This window comes from Molossus molossus, unplaced genomic scaffold (assembly GCF_014108415.1).
Source record: "Molossus molossus isolate mMolMol1 unplaced genomic scaffold, mMolMol1.p scaffold_m16_p_23, whole genome shotgun sequence".
Taxonomy (NCBI): Eukaryota; Metazoa; Chordata; class Mammalia; order Chiroptera; family Molossidae; genus Molossus; species Molossus molossus.
Window position 1 is genome coordinate 14,384,284 of NW_023425359.1, and position 19,334 is coordinate 14,403,617.

Here is a 19,334-nt window from a genome sequence, read left to right on the forward strand (position 1 = left end):
GCACTGGGCATACCTGCCTCCATGGGACTTGGCTCCTGCGCGTACCAAGTGTTCTAGGTACCAGGAGAGAACTGATGGGCAAATGCTCTGTGCTTTCTACTGAGCTCAGAATTTGCTCCTCTGACCAGTCAGCTCACCTCCTAGTATTTGCTTCCCAGGAACAAGACTCCCTGGTCACTGGGTGGCCCCTGCTCAGTCTTCTCGCTTCATATTATTCACTGCACTGTATCCTAAGCACTTACCTTAGTAGATTCTGTCATGTAAGAACAGAAACTCCAGTTTGTCATTGTTTCCTTGTCCTGTCACAGGATCTGGCTGAGCTCTGTGGTCCGGGCCAGAGATCCAGCTGCCACTCGGGGCTTAGGACCTAGGGTCAAGTAGGAGTTGTGCGCTCCCATCTCAGATACTAAGGGCATTTTGCAAGAAACAAATAAAATACATTTTCTTCGGTCTTTCTTTCTTTCTTTAATCCTCACCACAGGATATTTTTCCATTTATCTTCAAATACAGAGGGAGGGAGGGAGGGAAGAAGGAAGGAGGAAGAGCGAGAGAAAAAGAAACATCACTGTGAGAGAGACACTTCAATTGGCTGCCTCCTGCATGACCATCCCCACTGGGGATGGAGCCTGAAACCTGGGCATGTGCCCTGACCAGGAATTGAACCGGTGACCTCTTGGTGGATGGGTCAAAGTTCAAGCACTGAGCCACACTGGCTGGGCTGTATTTTTTTTATTTTTTATCCTCACCCAAGGACATTTTTCCAATTTTTGTTCAGATAGAGTGGGAGGGAGAGAGAGGAAGAGAGAGAGAAACATCGATGTGAAGGGATACATCGAATGGCTGCTTCCCGCATTACCCAGACCAAGGCTGGGGACAAACTGCAACTGAGGTACATGCCCTTGGCTGGAATCAAAACCATGACTCATTGGTCTGCGGGCCCACGTTCTACCCCTGAGCCAAACTGATTTTTTTAGAGAGAGAGATAGAAACATCCATATGAGAAAGAAACATCATTTGGCTGCCTCCTGCATGCCCCCTACTGGGGATTGATCCTGAAACCTGGGCATGTGCCCTGACTGGGAATTGAACTGGCGACCTCTCAGTCCATGGGACAATCCACTGAACCACACTGGTCAGGCTATTCTGTATTTCTATTTTTACCAAGAAGCCTGATAATTGTGAGGAAACAAAGTTCTATGGGGACTAGGTCAACCTGATTAGAAAACGAAGGAAAGAGCTAAAAAAAAAAAAAAAAATAGACATGGTCAAAGTCTCAGTTAAGTAAAACAGGAAGCTAGGATTGAAACACATTCAGATTCTAGTGTGCCCGTCCTCTTAGAATTGAAGCAGAAATATTTTTGTCATTGTTGTTGACATTTTTACTTTTCTGGGCACAGTGAGTGGGCTTTATTTCAATTCTACTTGCTATAAAATAAGAACATCTGATCCAAATCATCAGTACTACAATAATGTGGGTCACTCCTTTAAATTTTGGGGCAGATAAAAGGAGCAAGTGTTGAAACTGGTAGATACAACATTTTAGAATGTCAAGATTACAGGGACTTTTAAGCTGTGACTTTGATGTAGGAAGCCAGCCTGGGGCATCGAGGTCTTAGACTCCTTGCTAGTCTGCACAGCTCTTATTAGCTGTAAATTCTATACCCTTTAAACCTCCGTTTCTTTCTCTATCAAATAAGAAAAGCCCTGACTTCCATATATTTACTGGAGCTTTAAGGAAGTAATGTTTTTACAAGCACTTCACACCCTGCATGATGCATAACAGGGGCTAAAGTTATTTGAACTCAATTCTGGTCCATTTTAGACTTCTGTTGATTTTGAAATAAACTTAACCCAGTGAAAATCAGATTTAGAAATCCTTTTTCTCTCTGAAATCAAACAGCCTAACTTTCTTTTTGTCAGTGGCTTCACCGTTCTAATTACTGGGGTTAGAACCTTGTTCTTCCCCCGGGGTTTCATTGAGGCAGAGAAGAAATGAGGACCAACAGGTGTGTGTGTGGGGGGGAGGGGGTGTGTAGGGATGTGAAGAGAATGGTCAGGTCAGTCTGAGGAGCTAGGGGCCACACCAGGAACCTGGGGGGCCCTTGACAGCAGGAGGCACAGCAGGAGAGGAGAGATGGCCAGGCACAGGTATGGAGGGACAAGGGCTGAGCCCAGGGGTCAAGGGCAAACTGGATAATGACTAGTAGCTGGGGTTTGAGGGGAGGGAGAGGAGGAATCCAGATGGGACAGAAAAGAACTGTCAGAAAAACAGGAGGAGACCCCCACCCCCGCCACCCCTCCCAGAGAGCCACAGGCTGGTGCTAGGATCCTGGGCAGGGAGAGGAGAAGACATTTATCCTCACAATAAAAGATGAGAGCCCAGAAATGGAAGAGAGGGCCAGAACCTGCAAAGCTGCACACGTGTGCGTGAAAAGCTGGTCAGGATTGACCGATTTAGTCTTAGAAAGGACCTAGGAGGAAGCTTCGGTGCAGCCCCAGGTTTTGCAAATGCGAAAACGGAGGCCCGCGGAGGAGGGCAGTTTGCGCGCCAGACAGGCAGGCGGGGCTCTCCAGTCGCACAGAGCGCGCGTCCCCACGGAGCCCAGTCCTGTGCCCTGCCCAGTGCACACTTCAGCGCCCTCGGCCAGTTTACAGTCTAGTTGGGGAGGGCAGCCTGGTACCCAGGCCCGGAGACAGGCCGCGCTCAGCGAGCTGGGCCAGATCGGTGACCCTGGCAGCCTGGGCCTAGGCAATCCCGTGTAACTTCCGTTTGGGGCTACACCGAGGTCCCTGAATCAGTCCCTTACGGCGGCAGGGGAGCTGCAGCCTTCTGCAGCGGCACCTGGTGGCCTTAGCCTGCCCAGAGCAGACGTGCCAAGCCCAGCCGAGATCCCCCCACTCCCCGGGGCGGCCTAGGAGCCGTCGAGGAGATAAAGTGCAAAACAGGGAGGACACGAAGGTTTGCGAATGCTCTCGCAGCGCCTCCCCGGGTCGCGACCACCTGTGCGTGGCCGGGGTCTCCCCAGGTGCCTGGGGTATGGGGACATGCAGGGGTCCTGATGAGCGGAATTCGCCCCGGCGACGTCCTCCTCGGCCCCTGGACGTGAGCTGCGGGGCCAAAGGCCGAGGACCGCCAAGGGGCGCACGGCCCGGGCGCGGGCGGCGGCCTCCGTGTGGACGCCCGCACCGGCGGCGGCTGCAAATTGGGCAAGCAGTGGCCGCCGCTCTGCGCATGTGCAGGAGGCGCCGGAGTTTCACTTTGTAACTTTCAAGTGCTCGGGACGGCGCTCCGCGGGGCCAGGTGGAGCCAGACCGCGTCCTCGCGCCGCGCCAGCTGCACCCCCGCCGCAGGTAGAGTGGGAAGGGGCTGTTGGGCAGGGGGAATGTCGCCCTCCGTCGTTCTCAAACGCGAGGGACCTGGGCTCTGCGCAGGGGTGCCACGTCAAGTGTTAGGTTTCCGGGCACGGCCCTTGGAACCCCGCAGCCCCCACTTCCCAGCCGGCTGGTGGGAGCAGAGGGTCAGTACCCCCGCCGCAGCCGCACAGCCCCGCGCTCCCCCGAACTCCCTGACAGCTTTTCCCGACTTTCCTCCCGAGGCTCTAGCTCTGCGCTTTTACCCAACTCCTCCCCTGTCCCTCCCGTCTTTGGAGATTTGTCAGCTGGATGCCGACCTCCCAGCCTAACCCGGAGCTCAGCCTCGGAGCTCTTCCTTCTGGAACGATATGCGTGGCAGGCCTGGGAAAGGGCCAGGCGTCTGTGTCCCCAGCCGGTGGGAAGGTTGAAACCACCTTGGGTCTGTCTGCGCCTCGGTCACCACTTCCTACAGCCCGGGTGGAGTCCCCAGGAGGGAGGCCGGGAGTTTGGGGGAGGGACGGGGAGAGTGGGCAGAACTCTGCTGAGAATCCAGAACCACCCAGGTTCCAGTACCTGATAAGACTGGCTACCTGAGACTCTGGGGTGGCCTCCATATTTCAGCCCCAGGCGGTGCCCACAAGGGTAGGAATCCCCATTGTGGTTGACCAAATCATCTGGCAGCTTCCTTCCACCCTGAAGTTGTGCAGCTGTGTCCCAACCCCTGCAGTGTTGAGGGTTTGAGGTTAAGCCAGTGGGTTGTGCTCAGGAGTCCCAGGTCCAGTGGACACAAGGGGCCTGTGGGAAGCATCCTGGACCTTTTTGGCTCCCTCAGGGTTGGGGAAGGACTCAGGTCATCCCTTACTGCTTTTCCCTCCTCCCTCCGCAAGCCCCACTGTCTTTCCCTCTTCTCCCCTCCTCAGACCCCTGTCAGAGTCCTGAAGTGGGCTTCTGCCTTGAGGTGAATGTGAACAGAAGCAGAGGCCGCCTGTCCCCCCTCCCCCCCCACACACACACCTTGTTTAGTGGTGGGACAAAGGTCTCTCTTGGCTGTTCACTGGGCTCTAACAGGGAACACATCAGATGGGGTCCTGCTGTTTTCCCATTGGCTGGCGGAGACTTAAAAGCAGATGGCTTTTGAATGTTCACAGGGCTGGCCAAGTGCTTTATGGGCATTGTCTCAGGTGTGTGCCTCCCATCAGCCCTGCAAGAGAAACATCATCATCCCCACTTTATGGAGAAGGAAGCCAAGGCACAGAGTGGGCAACCCACTTGTCTAAGAGACATGGCGCTGGGACCCTAACTCCAGAGCCTGTTCTGGTAAATGCCAGCTGCACTGGCCTCTCATCACAGCTCCAGGGCTGACATATGTGGAGGTCAACAGTTGTCCTGGTTCCTGGGTCCTGTTTGGTGACTTTAAGGAGAAGTTTGTGTTTACTTTGCAACCTTCTTCTGCCTCTAGAATGGGGGCAGGGAACATCCGACCCACGGGCTGTATAAGGCCCTAGAAATCAATACCAGCTAATATCACGCGCCTGACCAAATAGAGCAGGCCCATTTTTAGGTTGATAATGTTGTATGGCCCACAAATGATGTTCTAAATATCCAAATGGCCCTTGGCAGAAAAAAGGTTCCCCATCCCTGCTCTAGATGAGTTAGCTGCTGTGGCAGAAGGGCTGCTTGTAGTCCTATAGTCGTAACCAAGTCCGAAGATTCGGTGATATTAAAAATACCTTGAGTTGGTACAGAGCCTTCTTGTGAGAGCCAATAATGTTCACGCACTTCTTGCTGCATTCTGTCAGTATTTCTGGAAGAAACAGAGATCTTCAGGTGTGCTACAGGGGCCAGTCCTTGCTGCCAGCTCAGCATTGGTGGTTGACTTCATTGGCAGGTTGGAGAACAGCTGTTGGACCCACTGACCACAGTCAGGTTCTGGGGTGCACAGGGACTGAACTTTGAGTCGGAGGCCTGAGTCACCTGCTGCGGACCCGGCTCAGCAGGAATCCTTGGCTCTCCTGCACTCAGAGTCTTGGCTAGGAATGAGATGATGAATACAGACCTCTCGGGAAGGCGTATCAAACAAATATTGAATGACCGAATATTGTGAAGGTAGCGGTCAGACAGGGCTCCTGTGACCACAGGGCCTACTTGCTGGCTCGGCCCCTGCCTAGAACTATCAGTGTTTCACCCACCGAGCCAGCTACTCCTGATCACGGTTAGCCGAGTCCCCTCTCTCCTTGTCTCCCTTCTTCTCAGCCTAACAGGGCTACCCTCTCAGAAGGTGCTTTTTCCGGAAGATGTAGAGATGCTGGCCCTGGAGGGACTATGATGTCGCAGCAGAATCTGGGCTTTACCTGTGTAACAGGCAGGGACAAGCCACAATTGCGCTCAGAGGTCTGAGAGAGACGTGCTGTCACCCGGGCACGTCACCTGGAGGGGGCTGGTGGGACAGGCTCCCAGGCTGGCAGTATTTGCTGGCTGACCTCACTGACTTCTTATCAAACTTTGTAAACCCCCCGCCGAGGGATCCTGTTTGGCAGGAGGAGAGGGGCTTGGAGGCATGACTGGGCTAAAGGAGGAAGAGGAAGTGTCTTCCTTCCACGGGGCCTCCGCTGCCCCAGAGCTCGGCATAAAGCAGCACTGGCGGGGTTTGTCCCGCCCCCAGCACCCCACAACAGCTGCCACCTCTTCCCAGGGACAGTGCTCCCTCTGTGAGCATTTTGTGAGGATGTTCTTACCACTTCACTTTTCAAGCCTTCCTTGTTTGTCTTGCCCTGTCCCTGGCTGCAGCCACCCTTGGGGCTCAGATGAGATCCTCAACTCAGAGTCCCACAGCCTCCGGTGCTTGGGGTGGGGGTGGGGAGCAAACCACTGCCCTGGGCCCAGCAGGGCCTCGAGCCATAGGAGAAGCGGGGAGAGGCTGGAGCCCCGGCGGATGCTGGGTGCGGAGGAAGGAGTGCGTGGCACAGAGGAGTGTGGGTCTAGAACCAGTGCTGAGTTGGGGGAGAGGCCAGGACAGGAGGGTGCCCAGAGAGTCCATGTGAGCATTTGAGTTCAGAGCCGTCGGGCAGGTGTGAGTGGGGGGCGTGTGCCGGAGGGTCTCAGGCCAGAACTGCCGTGGAAGAGGCTGCTTCCACATGACTGCTTGTCTGTGTCTTTCAGGAGAGTCTGTAAAGGCAGGTGGCCCATGACCCTGTGGTCAGGAAAGCCCTGCAGGCAATGAGTGGTGGGCCCGGAGCAGCTCGGGAGGTGGCCAGGGCTACGGCTGCTTTCCCCAGAGCCAGCTGCCGCTGAGGACCTCGCCCGGGGTCTCATCCACAGTCCTCACATTCCTGGCGTCTGGTAAGTGTGGGGACAGGAGGAGGGGCAGGCCTGGCTTCCCAGCCTCTGGCTGGGGTGTTTGGTTGGATGGTGCCCCTGGGTGGGGTTTAAAGGAGGGAAGCCACCATCTGTCTCCCAGAGGTAGCTTTTGTGACTCTGTTCAGAGCCACCAACTCCATGGCTCTGGCACCACACCCTCCAGGTTGCATAGTGGTGAGAAAGTGACCTGGTCTTCTGGGGAATCCTCCCGTAACGGGGACCCGCCACATGCCTCCCCCTCCCCCTGCCTGCACTTCTGTGTGTATGAGATTGTTCCCAGCCCAGCAGTCCCAGGGTCAGAACTGGGGACCACCCCGGCCAGCACACAACTCGCCAGCATGATCAGGAGCGCAGACTTCTGTCTGGGCTCCTTGTACCTTTTCTTCTTGTCCCCAAGACTATTGTCCCTGTACCAGGTAGAGAGACCAGACCCAGTAGAAATCCCCTGAGAATCCGGTTCAACCAGGTTTGGGAAGGTGGAGGCCGGAGGGAGGGTTTGCTGAGTGTGTCTCCTGGCTCTTCAGCCACAGAGGAGGCCGAAGCGAGGCACTAATTCCGGGGCCTTTGGTGCCAGGAGACACACTGGAGCTTTTCATTAGCTTCACCAAGGGCACCGGGAGCCAGGAGAGGAGAGGTCAGCAGCTAGCCTGGGACAATGTTTGCTTTGGACATTTTAGGCCTTCCATTTAGACCAAAGGTACTCAGAAGTGCAGGGGTCAGAGGGCGGAGTCGGGGGAGCTCAGTGGGTGACTCAGGGTCCCTGTGGAAGTCCTGAGACTTTGTCTGCATTCTCACCCTGGATCACCCCCTTCGCTCTCTCCTCCGTTCTCACTTCTTCTCTCTGGCTGCCCCTTCCCAGGCCTTTAATCTCGCACTGAACTAACGTGTTTGTCTGCCCGCTGGTGTGGGAGCGTAGAAGAGTAGAAAGAGATGTGGCATCTGTGAGTCAGGAGTCTGGGTCTGAGACCTGATTCTGCCAGGACCAGCTCCTTGATCTTGGGGCAGGTTGTTAAGCCTCTGAGCCTCAGTTTCCAGTGGCTCCCGCGGGAGTTACCGTGCCAGCTGTAGTTTTGGAGGCTGGAGGAACTTGGGCACCTCCTAAGCAGGCAGACACAGCAGCTCTCTTTCCTCCTGTTTCCCCCCTCTGGGCAGGCTGCCAGCTGTGTCTTGCATGAGCCATCGCCCCATCCATCTGACCCTTAGGATTGTTCCCACAATGGAGCTATTTTCTGTAGACTTTGCCTGGTACGCGGGGGTCTGGTGTCTGCCTCTCCCCGATCCCTTGCTTCCTGCGCCGCACCAGGCCCTGGAGAAGACACCAGCTTTGGCTCTGCCAGTAGGCTGGGGACACTACAGGGGAGTTTGCATTCTGACCGTCTGCTTGGTCCTGTTCTTCACGGATGACAGGCATGATGACTGACTCCCCGTTCCTGGACCTGTGGCAGTCCAAGGCGGTGTCCAGCCGGGACCGACTGGGCATTAGGGACCATCCCAATGACTCCTACTGCTACAACTCGGCCAAAAACAGCACGGTGCTCCAGGGGGTCCCCTTCGGTGGCATCCCTGTTGTTTTGCTCATAGATGTCAGCTGCTTCCTGGTAAGACCTTTGTGCACCATGTCCCCCCACCCCAGTTATTTGTTTAGTTAAACCCCCACCCAGGGCCTTCTGAGAAACTCAGGCGAGGAGCCAGACGTACCTGGGTTTATATCCTGACTCTGCTACTTACCGGAGTATGTTACATGGCTATTTTGGGCCTCAGGTTTTTGGTCTTTGAAATGGAACTAATAATTCTTACTTCAGAGAGTTTAGAGAAGATTATATAAGACAAGGTATGGAAAGAGCACAGGTCACTGTTCCTTTGCTTATCACTGAGTTAGTCTGTTATGTTCCCAAGGATACCCCCCAATTTGAAACAGGCCATTTTTCTTTCTTATATGGACTCAGCCTTGGCCAGGCGAAATTTACTGGGCCAAGGGGCACCTTCTTTTCACAAACATCCATGAGACGGTTGGTCCCTCTTGATGCCTCCTCCTAACATGTAGAGAAGACCATGTGAGCCAGTGGGGTGGGATGGAGCAGAGGAGAAGACCCCCTGGGATGCCTTTGGGACAGAGCCTAGGTGGGGGTGGGGGAGGGGGAGTTAGGGTAGCATGAGGGTCCCAGTTTCCAAGGGAAAGAGACAAGTATCAAACATGTTTGCTGGCAAAAACACTGTCTGCAGGATGCGGGTGGGGGAGTTCTTCCTCCTTCTCTTTCCAGTTTGGTCCCTGGGACTAAGGTCTGAATGTGTGCATTCGAGTTTCGCTACGTTGTTGGTCCTGGGGGGGCTGATGTAGGAACCTGCGTGCTTCATGTTGCTTTAATGGAAGAGGGTTCCTTGAGCGCCAAATCACCCGTGTGGTGGAGCCGTGGTCGTTTGTAGATTGAGAGGGAAGAGTGGGCAGGCGTGTGGGGGTGGATCTGAGGATGTGGGGTTCATGGAGGAGGGTGGCCCTGGAGCTGTAATGCAGCGTTTTCAGGGACAGGAGAGTCTGGGCCAGGTGAGAAGGCTGTGGAGGGAGGATGGGCAGGGACCCTAGGCGGGCTGGGTGTGGTCTGTTTGGGAGAAGGTGGGTTGAGAGCACAGAGTTGCTGTCCAGGGGAGTGTGCTGGGGAGTGGGGTGGATTTTTATGGCAGGAAGATATGGGGGGGTCACAGAAGAGCTGGGGATGGTGGGGGGGAAAACCTGGCCTCACGGGAAGTGTCCACATCACGTGGCCAAGGAGGCAGCAGCTGGGCAGAGCGGGCAGGGCCTGGCAGAGCAGCGCCTTGTCCTGCAACGTGACTCACTGCCTTTGAAAGTACGTCGCCAACTTCTGGCTCAGCCCGAGTGCTCTGCTGTTTTGATTCTGTAATTAAAAATGAAATTCTCCGTAAAGGGAAGGAGGAAAGTAAAGCTGCTCCCCAGGGCTGCTGTGGGGCCACATCTTCCTGCTCAGGGGCCCTGAAGACAGGTCAGAGCTGAGTAAGGTCGCGGCTGTTGAGGCTGCCCGGCTAGCCAAGGACAGGGCCAAGGTGCTTGACCAGGAGGGCGCCAGGGCAAGCTCAGGGCCAGCGGGAGAGCCTTCGTGACTTGGGAACAAGTGGTAAGACCTGGGGGAGGGGGTGAGCAAAGCATCAGGCCTTTGAGCTGTGTGGCTTTGGGCCGCTTAGCACCCTCTCTGGGCTTGGATAACCTCCGGGCCCTTCTACCCTGCTGAATCTAGGCAAGTGTGCTGTGCCCATAGACAGTTGTCTCTTCTCATGAGAAGCCATGTGATGTGCTTTCACTTGGTTTCTTTTCTACTTTTAGTTTTTAATATTGCTGTTTTCCATCATAAGAAGACGATTCTGGGATTATGGGCGCATTGCTCTGGTGTCAGAAGCTGGCAGGTAAAAAAAAAAGACATATTACCTCAAATGCAAGTTAGTGTGTGTGTGTGTGTGTGTGTGTGAGAGAGAGAGAGAGAGAGAGAGAGAGAGAGAGAGAACTGGGGTGGCCTGGGCGCTGGGAAGCCCACCAGGAAGGACCCACACACGATACTGGTGTTACATCATGTTCACTGAGTACATTCGCCAGGTCTGTACCAGACGTTGTGTCTGTCTGCTCTGCACACACCGCAGACCCATGAGGCCAGCCTTGTTACTGTCACTGTGCCCACACGCCCAGCTCTCTGTTGGGGCTGTGGCCTGGCTGTGGCCACGAACCTTGCAGGCTTCAGGCTAAGAAGGAAATCTTGTTCCTGTAGATAATTCGGGCTTTCAAAATCAACTGAGGGGGAGGCTAGTTTTCGTTCTTTCTTTTTAAAAAAATTTTTATTAATTAATTGTTGTTACAGGAGGCCAGTTTTCTTTCTGACCTTGAATATTTTCAAGTGTATCTTCTTGTAAGTAATTAGCGCAGGCCTGGGCCTGGTTAGGAAGGGCTGCAGGCCGTGGAGGACCTGTTCCTGACCCTCTGGGTTCGGGCTGGCCGAGGCCCTAACTCAGCCGGGCCTGGATGAGTCAGTTACGAACTACAGGTCTTGGGTCCTTCCCCTTCCATCCTGGGCGCCGAGGGCTGTCTGCTCACATCACCCAAAGGGGGAAATGAGTTCTCGAGTGCACCAGTGGCGTGTCCAGCTCCAGCTGGCTGTCACCTATCCAGTATCTTGTGTCAACAGGGAGTGAATGGAAGACACACGACTGGTCCAGGCTGCCCAGTGCCCCTCTGCTATCACCAGGCAGACCCTCCATTCTTTTTTTTTAAATTCTCACCCAAGCGCCCTGGCTAGTTTGGCTCAGCGGTTAAAGCGTCGGCCTGCGGTCTGGAGAGACCCGGGTTCGGTTCCCGCTAAGGGCACGTACTTCGGTTGCAGTTTGTCCCCGGCCCTGGTTGGTCGTGCGGGTGGCGACCACTCGATGTGTCCCTTCACGTCGATGTTTCTCTCTCTCTCTCCCTTCCTCTCTCTCCCTCCCACTCTATCTGTACAAAAAATGGAAAAATATCCTTGGGTGAGGATAAAAAAAAAAAAATAAAAAAAAAAAATAAAAAAAAAAATAATTCTCACCCAAGGATATTTTCCCATTTATCTTCAGATAGAGTGGAAGGGAGAGAGAGGGAGAGAAAGGAAGAGAGAGAAACATCAACGTGAGAGGGACACATCAACTGGTTGCCTCCCGCACGGGACGGACCACAACCAAAGTACGTGCTCTTGGCCGGAATCGAACCTGCGACTCACTGATCCGCAGGCCGCTCTAACTGCTGAGCCAGCCTGGCCAGGGCCAGACCCTCCACTCTTGCTCCACAGGCTGCCCCGTGTTGAATGTGGTCTTTGTGGGAGGGGCGAGGGTACATGTGTAAATGGACCTTCTTCTCCGCAGTCTCTGCTCTGGTATTTGCAAAAGCCTGAGGGTGTTAACCTTGGGGTAAGGTGGGGGGCCTCTTGCTTCAGTTGTGTTGGAGCCTTAGACTGTTAGGGAAACCTTTTGGGATATCTGATGCATTTTGGGGACATTCACCCCTAGGAGGGGCTGAGCACGAGTCCCCAAACTTTGGGGGGGGTTCCTTTTGCTCTTTCTTCCCTGCAGGCTTCCTGAAGGCCCAATGAGACAGTTCTCTGGAAAGGCTTTGAAAGGGAAGTTTCACGGTGTCTCATGCCACTAGGAGTGGGAAGGTGGAGCCCAGATAGAAGCAAAAATGCAAACACCTTCAGTTCACAGCACTCGGGGAGTTCTTACAGGCTACTCGGAAGAAAAGAGCCGATTAAAATGCCACAGTATAAAATGCCAGAGTTCATCAACTCCAAAATGTGCATTCTGACATTTTCTTGTCTCTGAAATTAGAACGCAACTTATTATTATCGGTGGTTATAGTTGAAATGGTAGCAGTTTTTCATTCTTCGTGGTTCATAATTATGCCTCTTATACCAGTGGTGCCTTAGATTTGATAAAATACAGCATTTATTCCAAGTTTTCTTGCTATATTGGGAAATATCTTGAAAATCGGCAACATTTTGAAGCACTTTAGGTAAACCAGTCGTAGTGCTGAGGGTCAAGGGTGTCCTGACCCCATGTTGTAATATAAGAGTTTTATGTGTCACTCACCCAGGTAGACATTGCCCTTGTCTGTATTTTCCACAGGGCGAGTTATATTTTGTCCCGGCCGTTGAGGGCTAGTAGCTTTGGTCCTGAGCTCCATGAAGTAGCAAGATACTGTACATACATTTTTAGATTTTATTTATTTGGTTTTTAAATGTTTTTATTGATTTTTTTTAGAGCGAGGAAGAGGGAGAGAGAGAGAGAAACATGGATGTGAGGAACATCGATCAGCTGCCTCCTGCCTACTGGGGATCAAGCCCAATACCTGGGCATGTGCCCTGACCGGGAATTGAACTGGGACCTCTCAGGCCATCCTCAGTCCATGGGACAACACTCAATCCACTGAGCCACACCGACTGGGTTAGATTTTTAAAAAGAATTATCTGAGTTTTTGTCCTTTTGTGTTTCTAGTGAATCCAGATTCCAGAGATCGTCGTCACTGTCCTCCGTAGGGCCACAAGACTTTGAAAGTGATCTGGTTGGTATCTCAGGGACAACTGTGGTTGTGGCCTGTGGGGTGGGGTGGGGGGGCGGCGTACGGGGGACCAGCCTTGGGGAGAGGACAGTGGTGCCCCTGGTCAGGTGCTCACTTCGTACCCTGGCTCTTGCGTGGCAGATTGGGCAAGGGCTCTTCTCTGCATTGACAGCCACCTGGACTTTGTAAATGCCACCGGAGAGATGGCAGCTGCACTGCCCAGGCTCCTGAGACTTGATGGACTCTTAGGCAGAGTGCTGTGGCATCCCCATGTGGTCCGAGCACTGTCCCTGTCATCGTACTTAGGGCTTTGTGTGACAGCTAATTATTGACTTGCCTGCTAGTCTGTGGGCCAAGTGTGGGCAGGGCCAAGTGTGGGCAGGACCCGGGTCTTCCTCAGTGCTGTTCCCTATCACCTGACACCTGTAATAGGTGCTTAGTAATTGCCAAGTGAATGATGAGCAAATGTTTGTCTTCAAATAAAGACAAATAAGGCTGGGTAACAGCCCAGCTCTCAGTATCAGTGGACAATAAAACCTACAGGCGCTTCCCTTTCTAAATCCCATGCCAGGCTTTTCTGTCTCGTGTCTCACTCAGTCGTTTTGAGGGTTTTTTTCTCTTTCTTTCTTTATTGATTTTAGAGAGAGAGGAAGGAAGAGGGAGAGAGAGATAGAAATGTCGATGAGTGAGAACATCGACGGGCCGCCTCCTCCATGCCCCCCACTGGGAATCGGGCCCACAACCCCAGCATGTGCCCTGACCGGGAATCGAACTGGTGACCTCCTGGCACATGGGTCGATGCTCAACCACTGAGCCATATCGGCCGGGCGCACTCAGTCGTTTAGAAACAAACAGAAACTCATATCAGTTTCTCCAGAGCTGCCCTGAGTTCTCCTCAGCCGTTGATTCAAGTTTCATGATTTGACCCTGGAGCCTGTGTAATTCTACAGACTGTCAAATTTGAGAGGTTTTGGCAAGAATTCTAGGCATGGAGTGCATATTGGAAAGGATTGGGAGCATGCAGACTCTGTCATGCCTGGGACAAGGGGTGTCTTGCTGAATTTGGGGCAAAAGTGCTGTCTTTATACAAGAGGAGGTTAGATAGTTATTAATGTCCAAGGCAATGGTGATATCTGCTCCCAAAGTCAGACATGCTTGAAGCTAATTCCTGATCTCTTTGTTTGCAGGGATGCTGCCCCTGGCTGACCGCAATCTTCCGTCTGCAGTGAGTACAGCTCGGGCAGCTGTGTGTGTGTGTGCGTGCGTGCGCACGTGTGCATGTGTGTGTCCTAGGTAGGGTCTCTGTGGTACTTTGTCAGCTCCAGTTCAAAGCAGTACGTGGGGTCTGAGAACACAGGAAGCCCCTGCACACGCTGATTAAAGCGCATGCTTTGCTTAAGGCAGGAAGTACATCTACTTTGTATTTAACAGGGGTATACTGGAATGGAAGCCCTTCTAGACAGTTTTACGTGTCTTTGAACTAGCGAAAAGTGGAGAACTAGTGACTGCTTGATGCATTCAGCTCATCAGGTTAAAAGTTTTCATTTTTTTCAAAACTTGGAGCCTGGGGAGAGAAATCCTAGAAGAGGTGCTTGGTGCTGTGAGCTGATCAGTCATCTCCAAAGTGGTGGAGGGCGCGGAGGTGTGAGTCTGGGCTCTGCCACCTGCTGCCACACTCCATTCCAAGAAGCCATCGTTGTAAGAGGCACATTGAATGAGAAAATGCTGCCCGTTAAGCCGTAATCAGCTATGATCACTGAAGTATGAAAACAGCATCTTAGAATTGATGACATATGGTAGTTTCAGGACACTGGGTTAAGTCCCTTTCTCTGGGCCTCAGTTCCCCCAACTATAAAAAGATGCTGAGGATGACATCTGCTTTGCCTAATTCATACATGTTATATGAGTTCGGGGGGTATTGTTCCCAGGGGAACTGGCAGGAGGCAGAGTTTCTATAGAAGAAGCCAGTGCACCCTGGTCTGGAGAAGGAAGAAGTGGGAGAAGGGGTTTCTGGGAGGGAGGGAGGGACAGAGGTGGGAGAGGCAGAGATACCCACCACAAAACCAGGTCCCAGGACACGTTTCCTTCTATATTGGAAGTAGAGCATACATCGTGCAAAAAGTTGAGCACATACAGAAAAGAATCAATAGGAAGAAAATTTAAGTCTCCCATAACCCCACCTCTAAGAGATGCCCATGGCATGTTTTTCTTTGGTCAGCCACTCTCCATGGCCACTGCTGGGCAGGGCTCAGGCCCCCCACCCCCACCCCTGGGCTGTGGACCTTGCTCTCAGCCTGGACCCAGGGAGGCTAAACCAGAAACTGGGACTCATCATTTTCATGCTAACTAGCAACGGCTCAACAAATTTGCACTCTCCTCTCCATGGCCATTGTTTTCATTGTTTCATGTCCCCACAGCCCTCCCTTGGGGACACTGGTTTCTCACTGAGGGGGGCTGTCATGTGGGTGCAGTTGTGTATTCTGCTTTGTCATTTTACTGCTATATCAGACATGTTTTTGCATTTCGACTCCCAGTGTTTTTCTCTTCCATTCTAGCCCCGGAAAGGACTACCCTTTGACTTTTTTTTTTTCTTTCCCAATCTTCACCCAAGGATAGTTTTCCATTCATTTTCAGACAGAGTGGGAGGGAGAGAGAAAGAGAGAGAGGCAGAGAGACATCAGTGTGAGAGAGACACATCAACTGGCTGCCTTCTGCATGACTCCGACCAGGGCCAGGGATTGAACTGCAACCCAGGCACACGCCCCGATCGGAACTGAACCTGCAACTCTGGTCCGCGAGCCAACGCTCCAACCGCTGAGCCAAAACGGCCAGGGCTACCCTTTGACTTTTTTTAAGTTGCAATTAAATTTTAACAGCTGCTCCCTGCCAATATTACAGCTGACATTTAAAGAGGCCTCTCAGTTTCCTTCTGAATTGCCTCTTTCCAGCAAGATAGGGGAATCAGAAGAGCGTCTCCAGAAAAACAGTCCTGAACATTGCTCGTTGTTGGTTTTAATCTTCAGTGTTTGTTTAGTAAGCACGGACTGTGAAAAAGTATGTGCATTTTGATAGTTTATTTCAAAGCGAAAACAGTGTCGTTAATTCCAAAACTGTGTAAATAGCGAAGGGGAGTAGCCTTCGCCAGCCTGCTTCTGGGTGTGGACAGGTGCCAGGCGCTGCATCGGGTGCCTGATCCTCGTGGCTTCTTGTGCCCCTGCTAAGGCACCAGGTAGCTCTCAGGTAGTACCTCCCCTGCTTTAGGTGAGTCCCAGCCTCAGGTGAGTCCCATGACCGCTCAGGCGGTAGCCGAGCTGGACTGGGGTCTGACTGCCAAGCCCACGCTCCGCACCTTTCAGACCTGCCTTTTCAGCTTCCCCAAGCTCTTCCCAGGGAGTGCAAAGCAGGACCCTCAGGGTGCCACCCCATCAGGAGACTGGGGACGAGGGAGACACTCCTCTCCCATGGAAGTCTGGCTGTCAATCCAGAAATTTCTGGGTCCCCAGATGACCCAGAACCTCCAAATATAGCACTGAGGCTGGGAAGGGCGGAGCGGGGCAGGAGCTCAGGAGAAGCCGGGGCAGTAGGACGAACCAGGCCTTGGCATGTTTAAGCAACGTCGCTACCTCTCTCTCCCAGCTTGGCCGAGGGGGATGAGCAGGATCGGGCCGTGAGCTTCAGAAGGAGGTTCCCAGCAGCCCCTCGCCAGTGGCTCTGTTCATAGAGGCAGGAAAGGGCTGTGGGATCATTGTGTCTACCTGTCACCCCCACACATATGTGGGCACCAGTGTTTCTAGAGACACAGAAGGAGAGGTAGTAGGTTCCTGTGCCCAGGAGTCAGGTGTAGGTTTCAGAGGCCAGGCTCCGAAGTTCTCATCACAGCTCCTCTGTTACAAGCTATGCGATCGTAAGTTATGCAACTTTTCCATGCCTCTGTTTACTCATATGTAAACCAGTGGAGACAGAATTAGACCTGCGTCAGGGGATGGTCTTGAGACAGTGTGTGCCCGGCCCCCAGCGCCCAGCCTGGACTACCGCTCACTAAGATTCCACGTGTGTGTCTTCTTGACCAGCGATGACCAGATCCTGGAGTGGTGTGGGGAGGACGCCATCCACTACCTGTCCTTCCAGAGACACATCATCTTCCTGCTGGCGGTGGTCAGCTTCTTGTCCCTGTGCGTCATCCTGCCCGTCAACCTCTCGGGCGACTTGCTGGGTAACTCTTCTTGTCCTCGTCTGTGTTGGGCCCACGAAGAGCATCAGGCCCAGGGAAAGGGGCTCATTGTGGGGCATTCATGCTCACATTCAGATGTGAGAAGGTCTCAGGGTGACTTACTGGAGTTTTTGAAAATCCACCCCAAACCTGGGACCCCTAATATCAATTTCTGGTTCAAAGTAGGAGGAAAACCCCCCAAGATCGATAGAATCAGGGGCTTCCTAGGATGTTTTATTTTTCCTGCCCACAATCACGAGGCCACAACCGGTGGATCTGGAAGATGTTTGTGGTGCTCAAAGTCAAAGGCAGAGCTGGGAATTGTTTCAAAGCAGCCGCGGGGATCCAGCCTCTGGAACGCCCCCCATGATTCCGCTTCTTCCGCCCGGTGATTCCCAGCCTTGGTTTGGGGAACAGCTTGGGATCTTTCCAGATTTCTCAAGAAATGTCACAAAAATCTCAAAGCAAGATGAATTTAGATGTTGACTTTACCCCCGTGCTGGGTGGAGTTGTCAGGGAGCACCTGGGGGTAAAGCAGAGGCCTCGGTTGGGGTAAACTGAATGGACATCACTGTCCTCGGCAGTCTGGCCGTCCCCTCCTCAGAGCTGCACAAGCCAAGGCTGGCGGTGCCCCCTCCCATTCCCCAGTGTGACCCTGGAGCTAAGTATCTGTCTGTGCTTCTCTGCAGACAAAGACCCTTACAGTTTTGGGAGGACGACGATAGCAAACCTACAGACTGAGTGAGTAGGGGTGGAGGCTACGAGGGCGCTGGTGGGTGAGACCCAGGAGGGGGCCCATCCTGGAGCCAGGGGAGGCGAGAGGTAGCTCAAAGGGGCAGGCTAATGTCCAAGGCCCCTTTGCAATGTGTGTGGCGGGCTGTGGGCACGGACATGCCAGTAGCAGCTGCTGTTTGGAGGGGATTTCAGGAAACCAGGAGGGCCCATGTGTCTGGGCTTCTTGTCAGGACGGGGCTCGCTAAGGGGGCACTGGCCATGCAGCCTCTTGTGATGAAGTCATGGGCCCTCAGCTCAGTGCCTTGAAGGTCGCCAATCCCCCCTTGCATCCCTGCCCCCTGCCTGGGAGCCCACCCTGACAGCAGGTGGTGTCCCCTCAGCAATGACCTGCTCTGGCTACACACCATCTTCGCGGTCATTTACCTGTTCCTGACCCTGGGCTTCATGCGGCACCACACCCAGTCCATCAAGTACAAAGAAGAGAGCCTGGTGAGTGAGCTGGGGTGGGGCAGGCGCTGGGGAGGGTCCAGCTGGGGCTGGAGAGGAATGGCACCCCCCTGTTCCCCAGGAGCATGACAGCAGTGAGCTTCAGGAGGGCCCCCTGTGGACCTGGCTTGCACACTTGCACTCAAAGTTGGCATTATCTTTTTTTTTTTTTTAAATCCTCACCCGAGGATATGTTTGATTGTTTTAGAGAGAGAGAGGTGGAGATAAACATTGATGTGAGAGAGAAATATTGATTGGTTGCCTCTTGTACAACCAATCCCCGACCAGGGATCAAACCCACAACCTAGGTATGTGCCCTGACTGGAAATTCAACCTGCAGCCTTTTGGTGTGTGGGACGAAGCTCCAATCAACTGGGCCATACTGGCCATACTGGCTTGGTATTGTCTTAATTTTTGTTCTGATAGATTATTTTAGGATTTAGATATTTTCCCCTCATTAAACCAACTAGCCCTTAGATTTGTGGGGTATATGGGCTTGTAGCTACTGATTCTAAGTAACTTCTAAGACATTCAGATTGAAGGTAGCCAGTCCCCTCTCTCTTTGCAACCCATATATTGATGGAAGGGAAGTGGGCAGTTTCTGTTACTTAGTTCCGGGCCTGGGTCCTCTTCTGATCTGCTGTGTGATCCTATTTGAGTCACTCCCCCTCTCTGGGTTCTTTCTCAGTCCCCAGTCATGCAAAGAAGGCTCGGAGCTCTTCTTTGGGAATGTCCTTTGTATAGCTGGGAAGAAGGCACCGTGTCCGGGCTCTGCAGGCCACGAAGGAGCACCGGACACTGCTTGTCCTGGTGACTTCTTCCTGTGTGTTTCTCCCGCAGCTGAGGCGGACCCTGTTCGTCACAGGACTCCCCAGACATGCCACCAAGGAGACTGTGGAGAGCCACTTCCGGTGAGCAGGTGGGACCCCACAGTCCCATGGGCAAGCACCTTGGGTGAGCGCCTTATGTCTTCCACTTGGGCACCTGGTGCGACCCGAGACCCTGCCACATGAGCATCTAACGGCTGCCTGGCGCTGGCTCCGCGGGTGTTGAAAGAGGAATGGTCTCGGTGGGCACAGGAATTAGCAGCGCGGTTGCTCTGCTAGCCCTGGAGGG

At 53.3% G+C, this 19,334-nt stretch overlaps 1 protein-coding gene across 2 annotated transcripts in view; it reads left to right on the forward strand.

Annotated features, from left to right (window-relative positions):
• The first annotated feature begins 3,286 nt into the window (after window positions 1-3,286).
• TMEM63A (transmembrane protein 63A) overlaps window positions 3,287-19,334 on the forward strand; it is a 30,348-nt gene continuing 14,300 nt past the window's right edge. For both annotated transcript variants that reach the window (XM_036277473.1, XM_036277474.1), the window contains exons 1-10: window positions 3,287-3,351; window positions 6,514-6,693; window positions 8,119-8,309; window positions 10,046-10,125; window positions 12,724-12,790; window positions 13,975-14,012; window positions 16,858-17,000; window positions 17,687-17,738; window positions 18,113-18,221; window positions 19,059-19,129. In XM_036277473.1, the coding sequence (XP_036133366.1) occupies window positions 8,121-8,309; window positions 10,046-10,125; window positions 12,724-12,790; window positions 13,975-14,012; window positions 16,858-17,000; window positions 17,687-17,738; window positions 18,113-18,221; window positions 19,059-19,129 (749 nt within the window). In that variant the 5' untranslated portion in view covers window positions 3,287-3,351; window positions 6,514-6,693; window positions 8,119-8,120. The remainder of the gene's footprint in view (window positions 3,352-6,513; window positions 6,694-8,118; window positions 8,310-10,045; window positions 10,126-12,723; window positions 12,791-13,974; window positions 14,013-16,857; window positions 17,001-17,686; window positions 17,739-18,112; window positions 18,222-19,058; window positions 19,130-19,334) is intronic.